This window comes from Capra hircus, chromosome 10 (genome assembly GCF_001704415.2).
Source record: "Capra hircus breed San Clemente chromosome 10, ASM170441v1, whole genome shotgun sequence".
Lineage (NCBI taxonomy): Eukaryota > Metazoa > Chordata > Mammalia > Artiodactyla > Bovidae > Capra > Capra hircus.
In genome coordinates, this window is record NC_030817.1 from 940,880 (window position 1) to 963,353 (window position 22,474).

Consider the following 22,474-nt stretch of genomic DNA (forward strand, 5'->3'; position numbering starts at 1 on the left):
GTCCGACTCTGTGCGACCCCACAGACGGCAGCCCACCAGGCTCCCCCGTCCCTGGGATTCTCCAGGCAAGAACACTGGAGTGGGTTGCCATTTCCTTCTCCAATGCAAGAAAGTGAAAAGTGAAAGTGAAGTCGCTCAGTCGTGTCCAACCCTCAGCGACCCCATGCACTGCAGCCTTCCAGGCTCCTCCGTCCGTGGGATTTTCCAGGCAAGAGCACTGGAGTGGGTGCCATATAATGCAACGTATACTCTAAGGGTCAGTCACTCAGTCATGGCTGACTCTTGGCGGCCCCATAGACTATAGCCCACCAGGCTCCTCTGCCCATGGAATTTTCCAGGCAAGAATACTGGAGTGGGTTGCCATTTCCAGCTCCAGGAGATCTTCTCAGCCCAGGGGTTGAAGCCGGGCATCTTGCATTTCCTGCATTGCCAGGCAGATAGCTTCCACTATGTTTGATGAGAAGTCGCTATTCATCTTAACTGTTGTTCCCTCTATGTGATCGATTATTTTCAGTTGTTACTTTACAAGACTTTCTCTGTTTTTCAGCAGCTGTATCATCACATGTCTCTTTTCTTCAGCCTTCTTTTCCCTCTGTTCTTTGATTTGTCTCTAAGTTCAGTTATTTCTCTGCTATCTCAAAGCTGCCATTGAGTCCATCTGGGAAACTTTTCATTTTAGTTAGACTTTTAAACTCTAAAATCCCCCTTGGTTGATTTTTATAGTTTCCCTTGCCCGAATGAGATTCCCTATCTGCTGACTCATCATTTCCTTTCATCTTTAAGCATAGTCTCTATCCTTTGTTCATATTCATAACAGACACTTTGAGGTCTTGGCTGAATCCAGCAGGGAGGCTAATCCAGAGTGAGTTTGTATTGACTCCAGTTCAGTTCAGTTCAGTCGCTCAGTCGTGTCCGACTCTTTGTGACCCTGTGGACTGCAGCACTCCAGGCCTCCATGTCCATCACCAACTCCCAGAGTCCATTGAGTCAGTGATGCCATCCAGCCATCTCATCCTCTGTCGTCCCCTTTTGCTCCTGCCTGCAATCTTTCCCAGCATCAGGGTCTTTTCCATTCAGTCTGTTTTTCACATCAGGTGGCCAAAGTATTGGAGTTTCAGCTTCAGCATCAGTCCTTCCAGTGAATATTCAGGACTGATTTCCGTCAGGATTGACCAGTTTGATCTCCTTGCAGTCCAGAGACTCTCAGGAGTCTTCTCCAACACCACAGCTCAAAAGCATCAATTCTTCAGTGCTCAGCTTTCTTTATAGTCCAACTCTCACACCCATACATGACTACTGGAAAAACCATTGCTTTGACTAGATGGACCTTTGTCGGCAACGTAATGTCTCTGCTTTTTAATATGCTGTCTAGGTTGGTCATAGCTTTTCTTCCAAGGAGCAAGCGTCTTTTAATTTCATGGCTGCAGTCACCATCTGCAGTGATTTTGGAGCCCCCGGAAATAAAGTTTCTCACTGTTTCCTCTGTTTCCCCATCTGTGCCATGAAACGATGGGTTCAGATGCCATGATCTTTTTCTGAATGTTGAGTTTTAAGCCAACTTTTTCACTCTCCTCTTTGACTTTCATCAAGAGGCTTTGTAGTTCTTTGCTTTCTGCCATCAGGGTGGTGTCATCCACATATCTGAGGCTATTGATATTTCTCCCGGCAGTCCTGATTCCAGCTTGTGCCTCATCCAGGCTGGCTTATATGCATGATATGCATATAAGTTAGATAAGCAGGGTGACAATATACAGCCTTGACGTACTCCTTTCCCAATTTGGAACCAGTCCACTGTTCCACATCCAGTTCTAACTGCTGTTTCCTGACCTGCATACATATTTCTCAGGAGGCTGGTAAGGTGGTCTGGTATTCCCAACTCTGGAAGAATTTCCCATGGTTTGTTGTGATGCACACAGTCAAAGGCTTTAGCGTAGTCAGTGAACCAGAAGTAGATGCTTTTCTGGAATTCTCTTGCTTTCTTGATGATCCAAGAGATGGTGGCAATTTCATCTCTGGCTCCTCTGCCTTTTCTAAATCCAGTTTGAACATCCGGACATTCTCGGTTCACATACTGTTGAAGCCTGGAATGGAGAATTTTGAGCATTACTTTGGTAGCATGTGAGATGAGTGCAGTTGTGTGGTAGTTTGAACATTCTTTCTTTGGGATTGGAATGAAAACTGACGTTTTCCAGTCCTGTGGCCACTGCTGAGTTTTCCAAATCTGCTGGCATATTGAGTGCAGCACTTTCACAGCATCATCTTATAGGATTTGAAGTAGCTCAGCTGGAACTCCATCACCTCCACTAGCTTTGTTCATAGTGATGCTTCCTAAGTCCCACTCGACTTCACATTCCAGGATGTCTGGCTCTAGGTGAGTGGTTACACCATTGTGATTATGTGGGTCGTGAAGATCTTTTTTGTACAGTTCTTCTGTGTATTCTTGCCACCTCTTCTTAATATCTTCTGCTTCTGTTTGTTAGGTCCAGAGCATTTCTGTCCTTTATTGTCCCCATCTTTGCATGAAATGTTCCCTCGGTACCTCTGATTTTCTTGAAGAGCTCTCTAGTCTTTCCCATTCTGTTGTTTTCCTGCATTTCTTTGCACTGACCCCTGAGGAAGGCTTTTCGCTCCTTGCTCTTCTTCAGAGGTCTGCATTCAGTGCTTGACTCGCCTTTTTTTCTAAGCATGTGTCCTGCTTCCATATTTCTTTGTCTCATAATGGATACAGTCCAACCATAAACTAACAAGTGAAAGGAGAGTGCTGACAGCATATACAGAGAAGAAGGGCTTTGCTTTAGCTTTTCTGTTGTCATAGTGACGGCGGTATGAGTAGTCATAGTGATGGTGGTATGATTAGTCATAGTGATGGCGGTATGATTAGTCATAATGATGGCGGTATGATTAATCATAATGATGGCGGTATGATTAGTCATAGTGATGGCGGTATGATTAGTCATAATGATGGCGGTATGATTAATCATAATGATGGCGGTATGATTAGTCATAGTGATGGCGGTAGGATTAGTCATAGTGATGGCGGTATGATCAGTCATAGTGACGGCGGTATGATCAGTCATAGTGACGGCGGTATGATCAGTCATAGTGATGGCGGTATGATTGATTAGTCATAGCGATGGCGGTATGATTGATTAGTCATAGTGATGGCGGTATGTGGAGTCATAGTGATGGCGGTATGATTAGTCATAGCGATGGCGGTATGATTGATTAGTCATAGTGATGGCGGTATGAGGAGTCATAGTGATGGCGGTATGATTAGTCATAGCGATGGCGGTATGATTGATTAGTCATAGTGATGGCGGTATGAGGAGTCATAGTGATGGCGGTATGAGGAGTCATAGTGATGGCGGTATGATTAGTCATAGCGATGGCGGTATGATTGATTAGTCATAGTGATGGCGGTATGAGGAGTCATAGTGATGGCGGTATGAGGAGTCATAGTGATGGCGGTATGATTAGTCATAGCGATGGCGGTATGATTGATTAGTCATAGTGATGGCGGTATGAGGAGTCATAGTGATGGCGGTATGATTAGTCATAGCGATGGCGGTATGATGAGTCATAGTGACGGCGGTATGATCAGTCATAGTGACGGCGGTGTGATGAGTCATAGTGACGGCGGTGTGATCAGTCATAGTGACGGCGGTATGATCAGTCATAGCGACGGCGGTATGATCAGTCATAGCGACGGCGGTGTGATGAGTCATAGCGATGGCGGTATGATCAGTCATAGCGATGGCGGTATGATTAGTCATAGCGATGGCGGTATGATGAGTCATGGTGACGGCGGTATGATGAGTCATGGTGACGGCGGTATGATCAGTCATGGCGACGGCGGTATGATCAGTCATAGCGACGGCGGTATGAGTAGTCATAGCGACGGCGGTATGAGTAGTCATAGCGATGGCGGTATGATCAGTCATAGCGACGGCGGTATGAGTAGTCATAGCGATGGCGGTATGATCAGTCATAGCGATGGCGGTATGAGTAGTCATAGCGATGGCGGTATGATGAGTCATAGCGATGGCGGTATGAGGAGTCATAGCGATGGCGGTATGAGGAGTCATAGCGATGGCGGTATGAGGAGTCATAGCGATGGCGGTATGAGTAGTCATAGTGATGGCGGTATGATTAATCATAATGATGGCGGTATGATTAATCATAATGATGGCGGTATGATCAGTATTGATATCGTGAAATATTTTGTGCAACATAAAATAGGGCAGATTAATGCTTATGGAATATTCTAATTCTTTTTCCCCCTATGTCCTTCGGGATCAGGAGTCTTGGTATGAGAGAAAGACAGAATACATTTAAGATAGAAAAAAATCAAGAAAAAACTCTAGTCCTGAATTTGCTGTACAGCAAAGTGAGCCGCGGATACACATTCAGAATACACGTATAAGTGACACCATGCAGTGTCTGTCTTTCTCCTTCTGAGCTACTTCACTCAGTACACGGACCTTCGGTCGCATCCATGTTGCTGCGCTTGGCATTACTGCATTACTTTTATGGCTGAGTGGTATTCCATTTTATATATGTACCGATTTTTCGGGGCGGGGTGGGGAGGATAATCGCTTTACAATATTGCGTTGGCTTCTGCCTTACATCATCACGAATCAGCCACAGGTGTGCATGTGGCCCCTCCCTCCTAACCCTCGCTCGCATCTCCCTCCCCGCCGCACCCCTCTAGGCGGCCGTAGAGCGCTGGGTCGAGCTCCCTGTGTCTCTCAGAAGTCCCCGCTGGCTCTGTGTTTGACATGTGGCCAGCTGTGTTTCCATACTGTTCTCTCAATTCGCCCCCGTCCCCCTCCCCACGGAGTCCGCGAGCCTGTTGTCTGTGCCCATCTCCATGGCTGCCCTGCAGGTCGGCCCATCAGTGCCCGCTTTCTAGCGTCCACGTGCGTGCGCTAATATTCAGTGTCTGTCTCTTTCCGACGGACTCCATTCTGACACTTCATTCTTCATTCATGTCGAGTAGGCTCTAGCTTCATCCACCTCATTAGGGCTGACTTGGCTTAAATGCATTCTTTCTGATAGCTGAGTAATATTCCATTGTATATATGTACCACGATTTCCGTATCCATCCGTCTGCTGATGGACACCCAGGCTGCCTCCGTGTCCTGCCTATTGTAATCAGCGCTGCGGTGAGCCCTGGGGCACACGTATCTGTGTGAATTGCTGGCTTGCCCGGGTGCACGCCCAGGAACAGGACTGCAGGGTCGTATGATAATTCTAGTTTTAGCTCCTGAGGAACCTCTGCCCTGGTCTCCACAGTGGCTGCACCAGCTTACGTTCCCACCAGCCGTGTGGGAGCGCTCCCTTCTCTGCACACCCTCTCCAGCGTGGGCTACTTGTAGTGTGATCCTGGGCTTCCCTGGTGGCTCAGCTGGTAAAGAGTCTGTATAATATACATAAAGTGTATTAATATGTAAGTAAAGTATATATATAATAATATATAAAGTGTAATCCTAAATTTGAATGACTGAACTGGAAATGTCAATATGAAATCATTGGGTGTCTGTGTGTGCATGTGTGTAAATACACACGTTTGTGTGTGAGAGAGCGAGCGAGAGAGGCTGAGAGAAGGAGGGACAGTCCTTGAAGTAAGCCCTTTGGAGAGACAGGAGAGGGGAGGAGGCCTGACTCAGTGCCTGGCCCAGTAGCAGTGACCATCCCTGGCGCCTAGGGTGTGATCTGGAAGTATCATTTTCCGATAAGAAACCTCATTCTTTTCTGGGGTGGGAAATAAATAAGACAAGCTTGTGGAATCTCTGCATATCAGTCAGCAAGAGAACTATCAAAGGTTTCTGGGGCCACGTTTTCTAACTTAGGGCTCCGGCTGTACATGGGGCAGCCTGAGTCTCAGGAAGGATAAGGAGTGCTGCAGTCGCATCAGATGCGTTTACACTCACGAGTCTAATTCAGTGTCCAGCAAAGTAGGCACAGAAAGAAGCATAGGTTTTTCCTACCTTCACTGTGTGAAATGGAAAACCGACTGTTAGGTGAAAGGAGATACCTCCCTATAAAATCACTCCAGCTAGTAAATGAAAACGCAGTGAGAGAATTAGAATGTCACCATTTGTAACTCCAGTGAATTAACATATCTAACCGTCAAGTGTCAAGGGCTGCTAACATCTAACAAAGAGCCACAGCCACACCCCACGTGCCTCCTGCCGGAGGAACAGGCCACCAGCAGAGTCTTGCAGAGGGATGAAACCTGGACGGGGTAAGGCTTGAAATCCAGCTCCGAGAAGCAAGAAATACAGGGAAAGGAGGACTGTGGAGACCTGCATGGCTGTCTGGTTTTCCAGCCAATGGGAAACTCCATGCATCAAACAGCTCAGATTGTTTAACTGGTAAATTGTAATGGAAAGAAAGAGATAGAAGGGGAATCTGTAGATTAAGAGAGATTTTAAAGACTCATCAAGAAGGATAGTCTAGTGCCAGGGTATATGCTTGAGTGACTAAGTTGTAAGGAAATGGAGTGTAGCAATGAGTGGGAAAGTCGAGGGCACGTTTACTTCGGATGGAAAGTGAAAGTTGTCAGTTGTGTCCAACTCTTTGAGACCCCATGGACTGTAGTCCATGGAATTCTCCAGGCTAGAATACTGGACTGGGTAGCCTTTCCCTTCTCCAGGGGATCTTCCCAACCCAAGGACCAGACCCAGGTCTCCCGCATTGTGGGTGGATTGTTTACCAGGTGAGCCACAAGGGAAGCCCAATACCTCCCTTGGATGGAGGGACAGGCTTGTTAATTGGGATGGGTTGGATGACAAGAGTCCGTTCTTAAAAAAAAAAAAAACAAAACCAAGCTTGGGTGATAATTACAAGGGTTTCTTGCTTGTAATAATTCCCTAAGCGATATATTTGTTTTATCTGGCTTTCTGTATCTATATTTTATATGTGTCCATGCATGCAAGTCATGTCCCACGATTTGCGACCCCATGGAGTATAGCCAGCCAGTCTCCTCTGCCCTTGCCAGGCGTGAATACTGGAGTGGGTTGCCTGCTTCCCTGGAGTTTCCTATTCCTGGGGATCTTCCCCACCCAGTGATCGAACTCCATCTCTTCTATCTCTTGCATTGGCAGGTGGATTCTTTACCACTGCACCCCCTGGGAAGCCCATATTTTATACAACAGGAGTTAAATAGTTGGGGCGGGGGTCAATAAAAGATGGGAGAGAAGGAAGCCAACCGGGGGGTGGGGGAGAGGGGTCCCTGCCGTGGGGATCGGGTCCTGGCTCCCCTGCCGGCCCAGCACTGTCGGGCGGGCCTCGCCCACTCGCTCTTTGGGGCTCAGTCTCTGCCTGTGTCAGCTGAGGGTAAGAGGCCCTGCCTGCTCACTAAGTTGGTGGGAGAACCATCCGGAGCCGTGAGCGGAGGGCGGCGTGGGACCGGCTCGCGTCCCCTCGGAAGAAGGCGATGGCGGCGGACGTTCGCGAGCAGGGGGCTGCGCTGAGATGCTCGCAGAAGCGCTCTGCGGGGCGCGGGCCGCGAGCCTTACAGACCCGAGGCAGCCCAGAGTCTCAGGGCGGCTTTCCTGGTGAGAGGGGACTCGTTTGTAACGATCTCGTTGAGATCCATGCGTATATGTCTGCTCTTCTGAATCGCTTGGAGGGGCTTGAGAATAGCTTAGTCGAGTGAGCAGATTCCGTGTGTTCCGCACAGGCGCCGGGCGCCGGCGCGCGTGCCTAACACCAGGCTTTTCCGGCAGGCGCTGCAGGGGACGGCTGAGCGCCCACCCGCCTGCCCGGCTGCGACGCTCCGCAGGAAGGGCCACATCCGTGAGGCCTGCAGCGAGAGCAGAGCTGCAGGATGGAAGCTTGTGGACAGGCTCGGTTCTGTGAGAACCTTAGTGTCTGAGTCCACCCGGCCCGCTTCGGGGTTCCGAAGGCTGGCCAACGCGGCGGAAACGCGCTGCGAGTCGCCGGCCGGCGCGGGGACTGGCGACTCACGGCCGCCGACTCAGGGCCGCGCTCGGAGCCGGGGGTCCGGCCGCCGCCCGCCTCCCCGTTTCTCTCCTGCCCTGCGTGCCCCCGCCTCTGGGACCCGGGAGTTAGGCGCAGTTTCAGGCTGCCTGCAGGCTCCCGTCTGACAGGGACCGTCAGCTTTTCTGGGCACCGGGTTCAAATACCAGCTCTCCTGTATGCGGGCTGCGTGATAACTGCGGGCGCGTCACATAACATCTCCGGGCCTTCGTTTCCTCCTGGGTAAAACTACAGAACATGCCAAATACTTGTCCGCTGAGAAAAAAGTTTGACCAGGATGTAATGGGCTGGGTCCCAGGTGGCTCAGTGGTGAAGGACCCGCCTGCGAGTGCAGGAGCCGTGAGAGACGCGGGTTCCATCCCTGCGTCGGGAAGATCCCCTGGAGGAGGAGATGCGACCCACTCGAGTCTTCCTGCCTGGAGGACCCCATGGACAGGGGCGCCTGGCGGGCTGCAGTCCACGGGGTCACAGAGGAGGGCACCACTCAGCGGCCTCACTCCACGTGCTGCCCCCTGTCCCAGCCCCCCTCCCCTCCCAGGGCTCTGCGGGTGTGAACGCCCCCTCCCCTCCCGGGGGTCTGCGGGTGTGAACGCCTCCTCCCCTCCCCGGGGGTCTGCGGGTGTGAACGCCCCCTCCCCTCCCGGGGGTCTGCGGGTGTGAACGCCCCCTCCCCTCCCGGGGCTCTGCGGGTGTGAACGCCCCCTCCCCTCCCCGGGGGTCTGCGGGTGTGAACGCCCCCTCCCCTCCCGGGGGTCTGCGGGTGTGAACGCCCCTCCCCTCCCGGGGCTCTGCGGGTGTGAACGCCCCCTCCCCTCCCGGGGGTCTGCTGGTGTGAATGGCTCCCTCCCCTCCCAGGGGTCTGCCTGGTGTGAACACCCCCTCCACTCCCGGGGGTCTGCCTGGTGTGAACACCCCCTCCCCTCCTGGGGGTCTGCGGGTGTGAACGCCCCCTCCCCTCCCCGGGGGTCTGCGGGTGTGAACGCCCCCTCCCCTCCCCGGGGGTCTGCGGGTGTGAACACCCCCTCCCCTCCCGGGGGTCTGCGGGTGTGAACGCCCCCTCCCCTCCCCGGGGGTCTGCGGGTGTGAACGCCCCCTCCCCTCCCCGGGGGTCTGCGGGTGTGAACGCCCCCTCCCCTCCCGGGGGTCTGCCCGGGTGTGAACACCCCCTCCCCTCCCGGGGGTCTGCCTGGTGTGAATGGCTCCCTCCCCTCCCAGGGGTCTGCTGGTGTGAACACCCCCTCCCCTCCCAGGGGTCTGCCCGGCCCCCCAGGCTGAGCACCGCCCTCAGACCCGCAGCCCGCTCCCCGCTCAGCTCGCCCCGCCCCCACCCCCACCCCGCTGCTGCCTGCTTGGCCCGTAGAGGCATCTGGACCCGTGACTCCTGGAGATTTAAAGTCCTTCTCGTCGCTTGTCATCTTTTGAAGTGTCCTCCCGAGAGGCTGTTTTGGAAATGCGTTTCTCCTGTTTCCAGTGTTAGAATAACGGGAGTGGACGCTGCCCCCTGCCCTCCTCGCAGCCCAGGTGACTGGATGGTCAGGATGGACCAACTGCGTGACTGCGGCTTAGAATCCACGAATGTTTGAAGTCATTGTTAGCAGACCAGCCCTACCTCCTAAATGGTCTTCCGTCTACTTTATTATCAGATTACCCGGGTGCGTCTCAGGGTTTCGTAACGGAACACGTCCCTTCTTGGAGCCCGGCTTGCGTCTCTCCTTTTCTTGGGCTCCGTGCGCGTGTCTTCCCGCCCGGGCTGGTCTGGAACGGACACGGCCCTCCACGGAAGCGAGTGACGTCGGTGCCGAACCGCCCTCTTGTCAGCTCGGTATCAGCTTCTCCCGGCACGTTGGTGGCTCAGCGCCTGACCCACGAGTCTGCCACTGAACTGCCTCCAGCGGCTCAGCCGCCCAGGCGCGCAGCCTCGCGTTTCAGCTGGCCCCTGTTGATTGATTCAGCTGTTGGCTCTTGTTCTTTTAGTTGCCGAGTCGTATCCAACTCCTTTGCAACCCCATGGACTGTAGCCTCCCAGGTTCCTCTATCATGGGATTTCCCAGGCAAGAATACTGGAGTGGGTTGCTGTTTCCTTCTCCAGGAACTCTTCACGACCCAGGGATTGAACTTGCCTCTCCTACACTGGCAGGCAAATTCTCTATCATCCAGGAGACCCTGATTGATTCAGAGCAGCCTGTAAATGCTAGCTGTATTAACTGAGCTGGAGCAAGAAGAACTCAGCTCCCTACTCCCTCGGTTCCTTTGCATCCTCTGTGTTGTGCGAATCTTGGGCCCTCGCCCCATGGCCTTCGGTGGGGACTCTGCTGCTCCCCATGGACAGCAGCACCCCTAGTCACCGTTCTTTGCTGCTAGAGGGACCAAAAGGCCCCAGGAGAGAGCTTCTTCCCACCTGACATCAGTTGTTGTCTCATCATTGTGAGCACGGTTCAGTTCAGTTCAGTCACTCAGTCGTGTCTGACTCTTTGAGACCTCATGGAGTGCAGCACGCCAGGCCTCCCTGTCCATCCCCAACTCCCGGAGCTTACTCAAACTCATGTCCATCGAGTCGGTGATGCCATCCAACCATCTGATCCTCTGTCGTCCCCTTCTCCTCCCGCCTTCGATCTTTCCCAGCATCAGTCTTTTCCAGTGAGTCAGTTCTTTGCATCAGGTGGCCAAAGTATTGGAGTTTCAGCTTCAGCGTCAGTCTTTCCAACTAATATTCAGGGCCTATCTCCTTTAGGATGGACTGGTTGGATCTCTTTGCAGTCCAAGGGACTCTCAAGAATCTTCTCCAACACCACAGTTCAAAAGCATCAATTCTTCGGTGCTCAGCTTTCTTCACGGTCCAACACTCACATCCATACATGACCACTGGAAAAATCATTGCTTTGACTAGATGGACCTTTGTTGGCAAATAATGTCTCTGCTTTTCAATATGCTGTCTAGGTTGGTCATAGCTTTTCTTAGGCTTTCAGTAAATAGCACAGTGAATGAATCCATCAAACTGGGAGTATCCTTTTTTTTTTTCCCTCAGGATTAAATGACTTCAAAGAAGTAAAACAGACTTGTGTGTCTACATATCAACTAGAAGGTAGATTCCAGAATTCCAAAACTGTTTTGAGCAATGGCGTGGTTTTGAGGATAATAGCAATGACGATCGTGAGCGCTTAAGAAGCCCTTGCCCCCTGTATTGACTCGTCTAATCCCTACAGCCAGGCTGAGGCGAGTGCATTTGCTCTCCCCATTTGACAGATGAGGAAACCAAGGCCCAGCGCTTGCCCACAGTCAATGACCAGTCAAGTGGCCGAGCTCACGTCTGAGCCCAGACGGTCTGGCTCCAGATTATGTGTTCTATGCTGTTTGAGAATGTAGATGAGACCTGATTTTCAGGTCGATACTTTGAAGAGCAAGCCTCATATGCTAGGTGAGCGTTGGTTTGTTTGTTAAAAGTGCCATGAGATTGAGTCCAGCTCTGCATTAGGTACCAAGAGGCCTCTTGGGTCAAACTGAGCCTCATTAAGTTCCAGGTTCAGGGACTTCCCTGGTCGTCCAGTGGTTAAGAATCTGCCCGCCAGTGCAGGGGACGTGGGTTCGATCCCTGGTCTGAGAAGATCCCACCTGCCGCAGAGCAGCTAAGCCCGTGAGCCACAACGCTGAGGCTGTGCTCTGGAGACTGTGTTCTGCAGGAAGAGAAGCCACTGCAATCAGAAGGCTGGACACCACAGCTAGAGAGCAGCCACCACTCACCGCCACTAGAGACGCCTGAGCAGCAGTAGCGAGGCCGGCGCAGCCCAAATAAGCAAACAAAAACTGAAAGCGGAGAGGCCCGGGCTCGGGGGACGCACGCTCGTCGGCCGGCCCAGCGCCACATCCCCGCAGCCTCTTCTCGTGCCCAGTGGACACTCGGTGTTGTTTTCTGAATGCGGATGGACGTCCTTTGACTCATTTCCAAAAGTTAAAAGGAAGGAGGATGGGAGGGGGCAGGCCTTTCTATATATCCCGTGTTTCCCCAGAGCCTGGGAGTCTGGGTGAGGGAAGAGCCAGTAGGAGAGTATGTTGTCCTTCCATCCAAGCCCCTGCGGCAGTTTATCTGGCTGTCTAGACAGCGTGTTAAAAAGCAGAGACATCACTTTGCTGACAAAGGTCTGTCTAGTCAAAGCTATGATTTTTCCAGTGGTCATGTATGGTTATGAGAGTTGGACTGTGAAGAAAGCTGAGCGCTGAAGAACTGATGCTTTTGAACTGTGGTGTTGGAGAAGACTCTTGAGAGTCCCTTGGACTGCAAGGAGATCAAACCAATCCATCCCAAAGGAGATCAGTCCTTAATATTCATTGGAAGGACTGATGCTGAAGCTGAAACTCCAATACTTTGGCCACCTGATGCTGGGAGGGATTGGGGACAGGAGGAGAAGGGGATGACAGAGGATGAGATGGTTGGGTGGCATCACCGACTCAACAGACATGGGTATGAGCAAACTCCGGGAGTTGGTGATGGGCAGGGCAGCCCGGCATGCCGCGGTCCATGGGGTCGCAGAGTCAGAGAAGCCTGGCGACTTGAGGACGGCAGACACAGGCAGGGCGTCCGGCTGCCACCCGCCGCGGGCTGGAGCGGCGGGCTCGGCGGGGCCCGGAGGCCACGCGCGCCCGTCCTGCCGGGACCAGCACCTGCTCCTGCGGCATGGCCGCCTGGTTGGCTCCGTGTTTGTCACGAGGAAGCCCTCATTGCTAAGCCTCATACAACCCTCATTGGGTTTGCAGAGAGACTTCTGAGGCTTCGCCCGCCTGCAGACGTCCCGGTGCACGGCTCTCACGCCCTTTGTCGCCGTATCCAGGTGGCAGCCGGCTCGCCCCGGGATCAGAGAGAGTCCTCTGCTAACGAGGCCAAGGTTGAGGGTTTGGTCCCTGACCCCCGACTGCAGCGAGCCATCTGTCCTCACGGATGCAGGTCACTGGATCTGAGGCGAAGAGCGTGCAGAGGGAGAAGCTGGGATCCGTTCTGGGAAAAACAGCTCCCTGAAAGCCGGCCAGACGCGCCTCCTGGAGTGTGAAGGATGTCTTTTTCTTCTCCCACTTTCCAGATGGGGAGATCTGGTTTCGATTCCAGACGTTTCCCATGTAGACGATACTGATGTCATATAAATGAAGGGGAAGCATTTCCAAACCTGAGAACAAGGAGAAACTGGCCTGGAGGTGCACTGAGTTTTGTGTTTGTCGCCCAGTCGTGTCTGACTCTTTGCGACCGCATAGACTGTAGCCCGCCAGGCTCCTCTGTCCGTGGGATTCTCCAGGCAAGAATACTGGCGTGGGTTGCCATGCCCTCCTCCAGGGGAGCTTTCCTACCCAGGGATCACACCCAGGTCTGCCGCGTTGCAGGCAGACTCTACCATCTGAGCCGCCAGGGAAGCCCAGGTCATCTCTGTTTCTCTAGACTTCAAAGTGACGGCAGTGTCCAGACACGGTGCGGCGCGTCTGCTAGTGTGCAGTCACGCATGTGAAGTGAGCATCGTCTGTTTCTTTCTCTGGGGGGTGCACAGCTTACTAGAGGCCACTGGGTACCTGGTCAGTGCGTGAGGCCGCTGGGACAAGGAGAGGTGGGTTTGTTGCGGGCCTGTGCCCTTACGGTGGCACAGATACAGATACAAGTGAAAATCGGCGTGTTGAATGTTGTCCGTGCTCAAAACACCTACACCCTGTCTGTGGACAGCACCGGGAGGCGATGCCGTTTTCCCGGGAGCGCGGGAAAGGCCTCTGAGCGGGTCTTGGAGGATGACCCAGGACTCTTCAGGCAGAGAGCGGGGCATGCGGAACGGTGCCTGGGCAGCACAGTTTCTCTGAAACTCTTCTTTTTTTTCTAAACCTCACACTCCTCGTTCTGCACACAGCCCTCTCGAGACTGCCAGGCGGGGCACGCCGGGCGCGTTGCCTGCATGTCACTGCTCCTCCGACATCCTGCTGCAGGCCCGGGACAAGGCGGATTCTGTTTAAAGTAACACTTGCTGAGCTGCCTGCTCATCTGTGTGCAGTGAGAAAGGAGGGGGCAAGAAACAGGGAGAAAACGCATGCCCTTGGGGTCTTGGTTCACTCAGCTCCTGGCAGTTGTGAATTTCACTGGTTCGATAGGTAGTTGTTGAGCACTCTGCAAGCTGGCTCTGCTTGAGGGACAAAGACCTGGGTCCTCAAGGCGCCTACGTTCTCGTTGGGGATGTGAGGACACGCGTGGCTCCTGGGGCTTCCCTTGTTCACCATGTGTCCTCAAGGAGGAGCCAGGAACCCACGGTGTGATGAGGTTTGGCTCTTCACAACCCCGTGGGCTGCAGCACGCCAGGCCTCCCTGTCCCTCACCGTCTCCAACTTTGCCCAAGTATGTTCTGTTCTTAGTCGCTCAGTCGTGTCCAGCTCTGCAACCCCATGGACGGTAGCCGCCCAGGCCCCTCTGTCCATGGGATTCTCCAGGGAAGAATACTGGAGTGGGGTGCCATGCCCTCCTCCAGGGGATCTTCCTGACCCAAGGATCAGACCCAGATCTCCTGCACTGTAGGCAGATTCTTTACCGTCTGAGCTGCTGGGGAAGCCCTGCCCAAGTTTGGTGTTCAGTAATTATGAAACAACCTATCACTTAGGTTCAGAACACCAGTTGGTAAGAAAAAACATGGAAAGAGCCAAACAATTTCTTAGCTTTAAGAGATCTACTGTGTTGACTTGTTCTAAAATTGATCTTTAAGGTTCTCAACCACAGATAAGGAGAAAAAATATTGAACCTACGCTAACAAGTAACTTTTCCCTTATGAGCTAGGAATTTGACATCTCGTATCAAAAGTATTTTATTCACAGCAGAACTATGAGTTTGCATGACAATGACAGTTGATATTGAATTTAAGTACACTGGGCTTAAATTGGGTGACCTGGGCCAAACTCTGAGGCTAGAAGATAATTTGGAAGGACAGACTGGAAGAGGAGGGATTTTATTTTCCCCCTGGCTCCGAAGAAGTGTATGTGGAAATGTAAATGAATGTGAAATAGTAGATTGAGCTTGCTGCTGAAGTCGCTGCCCATCACGCGGTGAAATGATCCTCTCGCCTCCGAGTTGCTCAGAGACTTGGTTTCCCCTTTGGAGTTTGCTTCTGGAGCTCTGGGTGCCCTCCAGTTTGTCTCCCCCTTGGGTTGACAGTTTAGAGACAGGTGACAGGATTAAAGAGCTGAGTGTGCGGTTCGGAGTCACAGCGGGACAGGACATGAACAGACGCTGCTGTACATTTGTACGTGAGAACGTAGATTTCAGAGGCCAGCCGTCAGAAATGCTGATTTCAGGGCCCAGGAGGTCAAGAAGGGACCGGTGCTGGCCAGTCAGTGCCCCCTGGCGTCCTCAGGGGTCGTGCTCCTGCCCGGACCTCAGGGCGCTGAGATCTGGGAGGAGGAGGAGGGGCTGCGGGCGCGGGGGTGGGGGAGGGGGCGAGGGGGGAGGGGCGTGGGGGAGGGGGAAGCCGGTAGAAGAGGCGGGAGGAGAGAAGGAAAATGGAAGCAGGTCAAGGCTGGAGGGGAGCGCAGCCCCGGGACGGCGGGTGCGCCTTCCCCCGCCTGGGTTTGCCCCAGCTCGGCTGAGGACGCACCGAGCGCTCCCTGCAGCTGGGCCCGCGCCAAAGCAGGGCTGGGGCCGCCGGCGACGTGGGCGGGTTTCGCCCTCCGGTCGGCCAGCTGGTGCTCCAGGGACTCGCAGGCCCTTTCTCCTCGGTGAGGGCTGAGCTGCTGGGAACCGTCCCCCGCGGAGGCAAGCTCCCCCAGCTCAAGAAGCGAGGTGCAGGAGGTGAACCCCGAGTTCTGACCGCTCGCCAGTGCCCGCTGCCGGAGTGCTGGCGAGAGCGTTTTTTTGAGACTCGTTTCCCATAATGAATTCTGACATCATTGCACTCTCTCAGTCAGGGGTGTTGAAACGGAATAAATGACCTCATGTCAAGGGTCTGTGGAAACCCTGAAACCCGGCGGAGTCCGTGGCTCTCTTTCTCTTCGTGTTGGAGTGGAGTTTCTAAGCAGCAGTTCATTCTAGCTGTTTCATGGTGTCAACACTGCAAGAATAAGCTAAGAGAGACACGAAGGCAGCCCTGTGGGTTTTATTCATTTCCCTCAAACTGGGGGTATTTCATAGCCTCTAGAATGTAATTTTTGCAAGTTAACCTTTTTCTGTTTCTTTCTATCATGATTATCTTTAAAAAATTTTTTTTCTGCCGTCATGGCAACCGTGGAAGTGATTGCTTGAATAGAATTATGTGACTACAGAAACATGAATGGTATAAGAGCTGCTGGTGGTTGGATGTCTCTGTATTTAGGACACTTTGTTCCTTTTCTGACGTTCAAGCTCTGCGACCTGCCCCCTCCAGCCCCCTCCTGCGGCCGCCAGCCCCGCGCTGGTCCCCGCCCCGCGGTCACTGCGGCCTCTGTCGATGAACACAATTCTCCCCGGCTTCGGGAAGCGCTAGACTCTGCAGCCGAAGCTCTTCCCAGAAAAAAAGCTGGAAGCAGTTTGAGAAAGCGCCGATTTGCTCAGAGGCAGGGCAGTGCTCGGGGCGCCCTCCGGCGTGGCTGCGGGTGTGGCCGGCCGGGTGGCCGCCGTCCCGCTCACGGGGACTTCCTGCCGCGGCCGCCGGGGGGCGCCGGCCGTGCGCGGGAGGACCGCCCGGCCCCCGCACGGCGGCTCTGCGCCCGCGGCCCTCGGCTCGGCGGCGAGCCTCGCCCGGGGCACCGGGCTGCTTCTCCCGCGACAGCGGGTTCTCCTTCCAGTTTCTGAACCAGTTCCTACGAGTAGCTCATTCGCTGGGATCACTGGAAGCGTCAGATTTGTATCATGTACATATTGATTTGCATATTAATAACGGAAAGCAGACCTTCCTCCCCCGCCTCAGTATTTTATTTTAAACGTTTTATTTTGGGTTAACAATATCGTGATGGTTTCCGGCGCGCCGCGGAGGGAGCCAGCCGCACGTGTGCGCGAATGCGTCCCCCCAGCGCCCCTCCCGCCCAGGCTGCAGGGGGGAGCCCGGCGCGCAGCAGGCCTTGCTGGTGACCCGTTTGCGCGTCCTTCCCAGGCGCCCAGCCATGCCTCCCCCCACCCTTCCCCGCGACCAGAAGTTGGCTCTCTAAGGAGGCAGCCTGTCTTGAGTCCCGCTGCTTTGTTCCCCCTGCGAGCATCGTCCTCGGTCTGAGAGCTGCGGTTCCTCTGTCAGCCAGGTGGGAGCTTTGGGGGAAAGCTCCCAGCTGGCCCTCCCACTGCTGTGCCACTGAGCGAGCCGCTTCTCTCGTGTCACGGTGGACTAGGCCATGTCGGGATCATTTCTAGCTAGAAACTTCCGTGCTTCTGAGACTGGACAGGTGTCTCCCTCTGCGAGGAGGGCCCGGGAGACGCGCTGAAGGGCCAGCTCCCAGCTGGTGGCTTCCCCCTGAGTTACAGCGTTTAGATTGAACGCTGCCTGCTGTCCCCCCACCAAAACCGCCGCGTAAGGCTGGGCCTCCGATTGCGCTGTCTCAGCGCCACCGTTACTCACGCGGCTTAAAACGCCATGATTTGCTCACATGTGTACGTGCTGCGTGCGCTGTCAGGTCACACTCTGGCGACCCTGTGGACCGTAGCCGCCATGCTCCTCTGTCCTGGGGTTTCCCAGGCGAGAGTACTGGAGTGCGTTGATCCTTACCTCTCCAGGGGATCTTCCCCACCCAGGGATCTAACTGCCTCTCCTGCATAGCAGGTGGACTCCTTGCTCCTGAGCCCCTGGGGAAGCCTCTTTTCGTGCATACTAGGAGTTTACTCTGGGATTCTGGGCTAAAATGACACTGCTCTGTCCCGCCCATCCCGTTCTCAGCTGTAGCTGTTCCTTCCCCTGCCATGTTACTTAAGAGAACGGAGCTTCAGTCCAAAGTGAATATACTCTATTGCCTGTGAACACAGATCCCATAAAAGCAAATGAAGGGGAAAGCAGCAGAGACTGCATGTCCCAGGGCCTGCTACCTAATTTTTATTCATGTCTCCTGTAGCGCTGCCTGGAGTCCTGAGCACAAGCTTCTCTTTTCATGCTGCCGTAAAGCCTCTGATCCGGTCTCATCTGATATGTGTGGGTCAGAGGACTATGGGAGTGTTTATGTCCCGGCGCCAATAAACCGTTATCTTCAAGTTCGGGGGCTGTTCTTGTGACTGGGAGCCCTGGGACGTTGCATCGATTTAAGACACGAATTAATAGCCCCGTGAGTGCTCAGAGCACATGGAGCCCACGTGTCATCTGCTTTCATCCCTTTGTGCGACTTAAAGTGTCATCGAAGAGGGGAGCCGAAACCTGGCCTCTGCCGCGCCGGCACTGGCTGACCTGCTTGGTGGCTTTTTGGAAAGATGAGATGTGTTCTAATGAGCAGGTTATAAATACCACCGGGTTATGCCATAGGAGGTGGCGGCCCTCGATGTAAAGAGACCTGTGGGGAAGTGATCCCAGCTGGCCGGGCTGGGCACAGCCTCAGAGAGGGGGACAGACACGTGGGGTCTGGGCGTGTGGGTCAGGGTGAAGCCAGGTGTGATCTGCCCCTTCTCAAAACGAGCTACCCACACGGTGAGGTGTGTGGCCGTGTGTGAGATGCGCTGACCTCAGCCCAGGGGCGCCCGCCCGCTCGGGAGGGGCTATGACCCTCTGCCTGCCTGCTGGGGTTGGGGATAGGCTGGGGGTGGGGCGGGCGGCTTTACTGGGCAGTGTGTTTTCTCAAAGACACAGAGCACTTGCCTGATGGAGCCCCTCGGTCTTCATGCCTCTGCCCTGGGTCTCGCCCACAAAGGAGGCAGGTCACAAACCTTCCCCACATTGCACATCCCTATACCTTTATGCCACCCATTCTGGGGTGAAGAGAGTTCAGCACCGCTTAACGGAGCAGGCTGAGCTACTGGGGGGTGGAAGACAGACTTGCGAAAGATATCTTGCCTTTTTTTTTTTTTTTTTTTTTGCCTCAGATCTGGCTTTCCAACATTTCTTTGCTTGAGAAACTCTGACTGTGGAAGCACCAAAGCCCATCAATCTTAGGTCAGATTTTTCAGACTTGAGCAAAGACGGACAGACACGTGCCAAGCGATGGTTTGCTTGCTGTCTCGCCGACAGCTTTTATGTAGACAAAATGCAGCGGAATGCGTGTATAAAATATTTAACATTAATAGGCGCCGGATGGGAGCCCTGTCAAATTCTGTGTGCCCACAGGAGCCTGACAAGAGGAGTCGGGAGATTCAGAGAGCTCCTCAGAGCGGTTGAGACGAGAACAACCCAAAACCTGCGGATGGTAAGTGTGACCGCGACTTGGTTCAGGCCCGAAGGCGCTGCAGACACCTTCTCTCTCTTTCATATTATAAAGTATATGTTATGTATCATCACACATTAGGTAATACAGACGTTATACATCTTAAGTTCTATCAGTGAAGCATATCGATACGCCAGTTTAAAGTCATTGGAGTTTAGTAGTCACAGAATCGTCCAGCCATCATTCATACTTCAGTTCAGAACCTTCTCATCACTCCACAAAAACCTCCATGCCTGTTACTGGTCAGTCCCATTCTACTCTTCCTCCAGCTGGGGGTGGCCACTAACTTACCTCCTGTTTCTGTGGATTTGCCCGTTCTGGACATTTCATACAAGCGGATTTGTGTGGTGCGTGGTCTTTTTGTGACTGGCTTTACTTAGCACACGTTTTCAAGGCCTATCTGTCCTGTGCCGTGAGCCTTCTTCCTCTCCGCGGCGGATGACATTCCAGCGCAGGACAGAGCACGTCTTGTTTATTCAGCCACCAGTCCCTAGGACGTTGGATTGTTTCTGCTTGCCAGCTCTTATGAATAATGCTGCTGTGAACATCCTCATGCAAGTTCTTGTGTGGATATTTGTGTTCGTTTTTCTTGGGTACATACCTGGGATTGGAGTTGCTAGATCCCATGGTAACTCTACATTTGACCCCTGGAGGAATCGCCAAGCTGTTTTCCAGATCGATCGCACCATTTTACCTTCTCACCAGAAGTGAGGCGCGTTCCAGTTTCCCATGTGCTCGACAGCACGTGTCTGTTATTTCTTTTCAGCTCTAGCCATCCTAGTGAGTGTGGCATGCTGGCTCATGGAGGTTCCGATTCGCGTTTCCCTGATGGCGAATGATGGACGTCTTTTCAGTCCCTTCTCGGTCGCGCTCTGTTAGACCGTAAGGCGTGCACCCTGCGTGGCGGTTAGCACGAGGCCCTCCCGATGCCCGTGTGGCTGTATGCTGAAGGGTGATACCGCACCCTGGACGGGGCAAAGCACGTTCGATCCTAGGAGCACCTAGCTGTCCAACTGCATTGACCATAAGACCCAGACACAGGAAAGCTGGTTAGACACACTGGCTGGTCAGCAGCTTGACTCGCCTGTGGGCTTGCTTTCTCTCTCCTCCCTTTAAGCCTTTCACTCTCCTGCCGGGGGGCTTAGTCACAGCTCCGCAGGGCGCCCTTCAGAGGCAGAGCCCCAAGCGCTCGGGCGCGGCCTCCGTCCTGTCATCCCTGCCGCGGTCTGCCCGTTACCACGTGTCCGTTGCCATGCCCACAGCGCATGGCATTTGGGATCTTAAACTCCCTGACCGGAGACTGAACCCAGAGACTGAGCCTAGGGTCTCAACACAGGAACCAGGGGAGCCCCCGGGAGTCCTGCAAATGCTGGAGTGCTCAGCTGGCCGAGGCTAAGCCACTCCCGCCACGGGAAATGAGGCTGCATCCTCGTTTGGGCGTCTCCAGAACACGAGGATGTGGACGCACGACTCGCGGTCCAGGTGGCTCAGCCACAGGCTCCCCTAGCATTACAGTGCCAAGCTGCCTCGGTCGTGTCTGACTCTCGGGGACCCCGCGGACCGTGGCCCGGCAGGCCCTTCTGTCCTTGGGATGCTCCAGGCAAGAACACTGGAGTGGGTTGCCATCGCCTCCTCCAGGGGGTCTTCCCAGCCCAGGGGCTGAACCCGTGTCTCTTAAGTCTCCTGCGTTGTCAGGCAGGCTCTTTAACACTAGCGCCACCTGGAGGGCCCAGAATTATAGGAGGTAGAACAAGATGGGTGACTTCACTCACACACACACACACACACACACACACACACACACACACACACACACACACACACACACACACACACACACACACACACACACACACACACACACACACACACACACACACACACACACACACACACACACACACACACACACACACCACACACACACACACACACACACACACCACACACACCCCCACCCCCCACCACCACCACCACCAAGAACTCACTTGGTCTTTGGTATTTATTTATGTGTTGATATGATTTATGCGTGCCCTCAGAAGTTCAAAGGAAATATTTTTTGACCAACACAGTTCTTTCAGGGGAAAAAAAAACCCTGCAAAAATATGGATAAAAATTATTGCCACATGTCTTTTCTCTCAAATTGACCTCCTCCCCATATTCCATAAAACTTCCCAACTGGTCAGCATGAGCAGCTTAAAAGGTTTAAAGCATAGTGACAGTACTGGCAAGTGTTCTTGTAATTGCTTTAGAAGTTCGCTTAGACAGTCTTTCAAAATTCTTAAATATACACTCTCAAAAAATATATATTTCATTAAGGAAATGAATGGTTCTTCCTCATTAAAAAGGCACGTGTACACGGACTGCACCGTGGGAATCTGCCTGTTGCTCACGCCAACATTATTTTTCAGAGTTAGAGAATATTTTCTATTATTGTGTAAGGTTTATGATTTTCAATCAATGTGTTTTAACTTATAAAAATCCTGTGAGGTAGGAGTCTGGCCAGAAAATATGTTAGGAAGGAAGAGTGGTTTCTTTTTTTTTTTTTCCTGAGAAACCCAGTGAAGAAACTTCTAAAGGAAGCCGTGAGGACTGAAGCTGACCCTGGACGCTCCCAGCTCTTAACTAACTGGTCAGTGTTAACGCCGGCTTCCCCGGTCGCTCACACGGTAAAGTGGCCCATCTACAGTGCGGGAGACCTGAGTTTGATCACTAAATTGGAAAGGGCTCCTGGAGAAGGAAGGCAGCCCACTCCAGTGCCCTTGCTTGGGGAAGCCCATGGACAGAGGAGCCTGGCGGGCTACAGTTCATGGGGTGGCAAAGAGTTGGACGCAGCTGAGTGACTGACATGTTCACGTCCAACACGAGGGGAGTCGCTTCACACTCAGTGTCACGTCTGAGTTGCAGGCACACCTGTGGTCTTGGCTGGTGGTCCACGAGTAACCTAAACTAAACTGTTTCTAATTGCTTGAGTGCTCAGCCAGCGGCGTGCATCCGATACATCCGAGGCCTTTGAGCAAATGCTCAGCCCTGTGCTTGGCCTCGGGAGTGCCAGCCTGTGGCCAGACTCGGGAACCTGTATTGTCCACCTTCTGCAAGCGACTCTCTGCCCAGCCCAGCTGAGAGATGCTTCCTGGGACGTCTTCACTGGCATCCTCTGGTT

The 22,474-nt window shown here is 53.4% G+C and overlaps 1 protein-coding gene across 7 annotated transcripts in view; it reads left to right on the top strand.

Moving 5' to 3' along the window:
- Positions 1–22,474, top strand: part of TTC7B (tetratricopeptide repeat domain 7B) — a 272,717-nt gene that overhangs the window by 116,472 nt on the left and 133,771 nt on the right. For 6 of the 7 annotated variants that reach the window (XM_018053841.1, XM_018053837.1, XM_018053838.1 and 3 more), the window contains exon 6: positions 19,215–19,293. The exons of the other annotated variant lie outside the window; for it this stretch is intronic. In XM_018053841.1, coding sequence (XP_017909330.1) covers positions 19,215–19,293 — 79 coding nt within the window. The remainder of the gene's footprint in view (positions 1–19,214; positions 19,294–22,474) is intronic. 7 annotated transcript variants of the gene reach the window in all.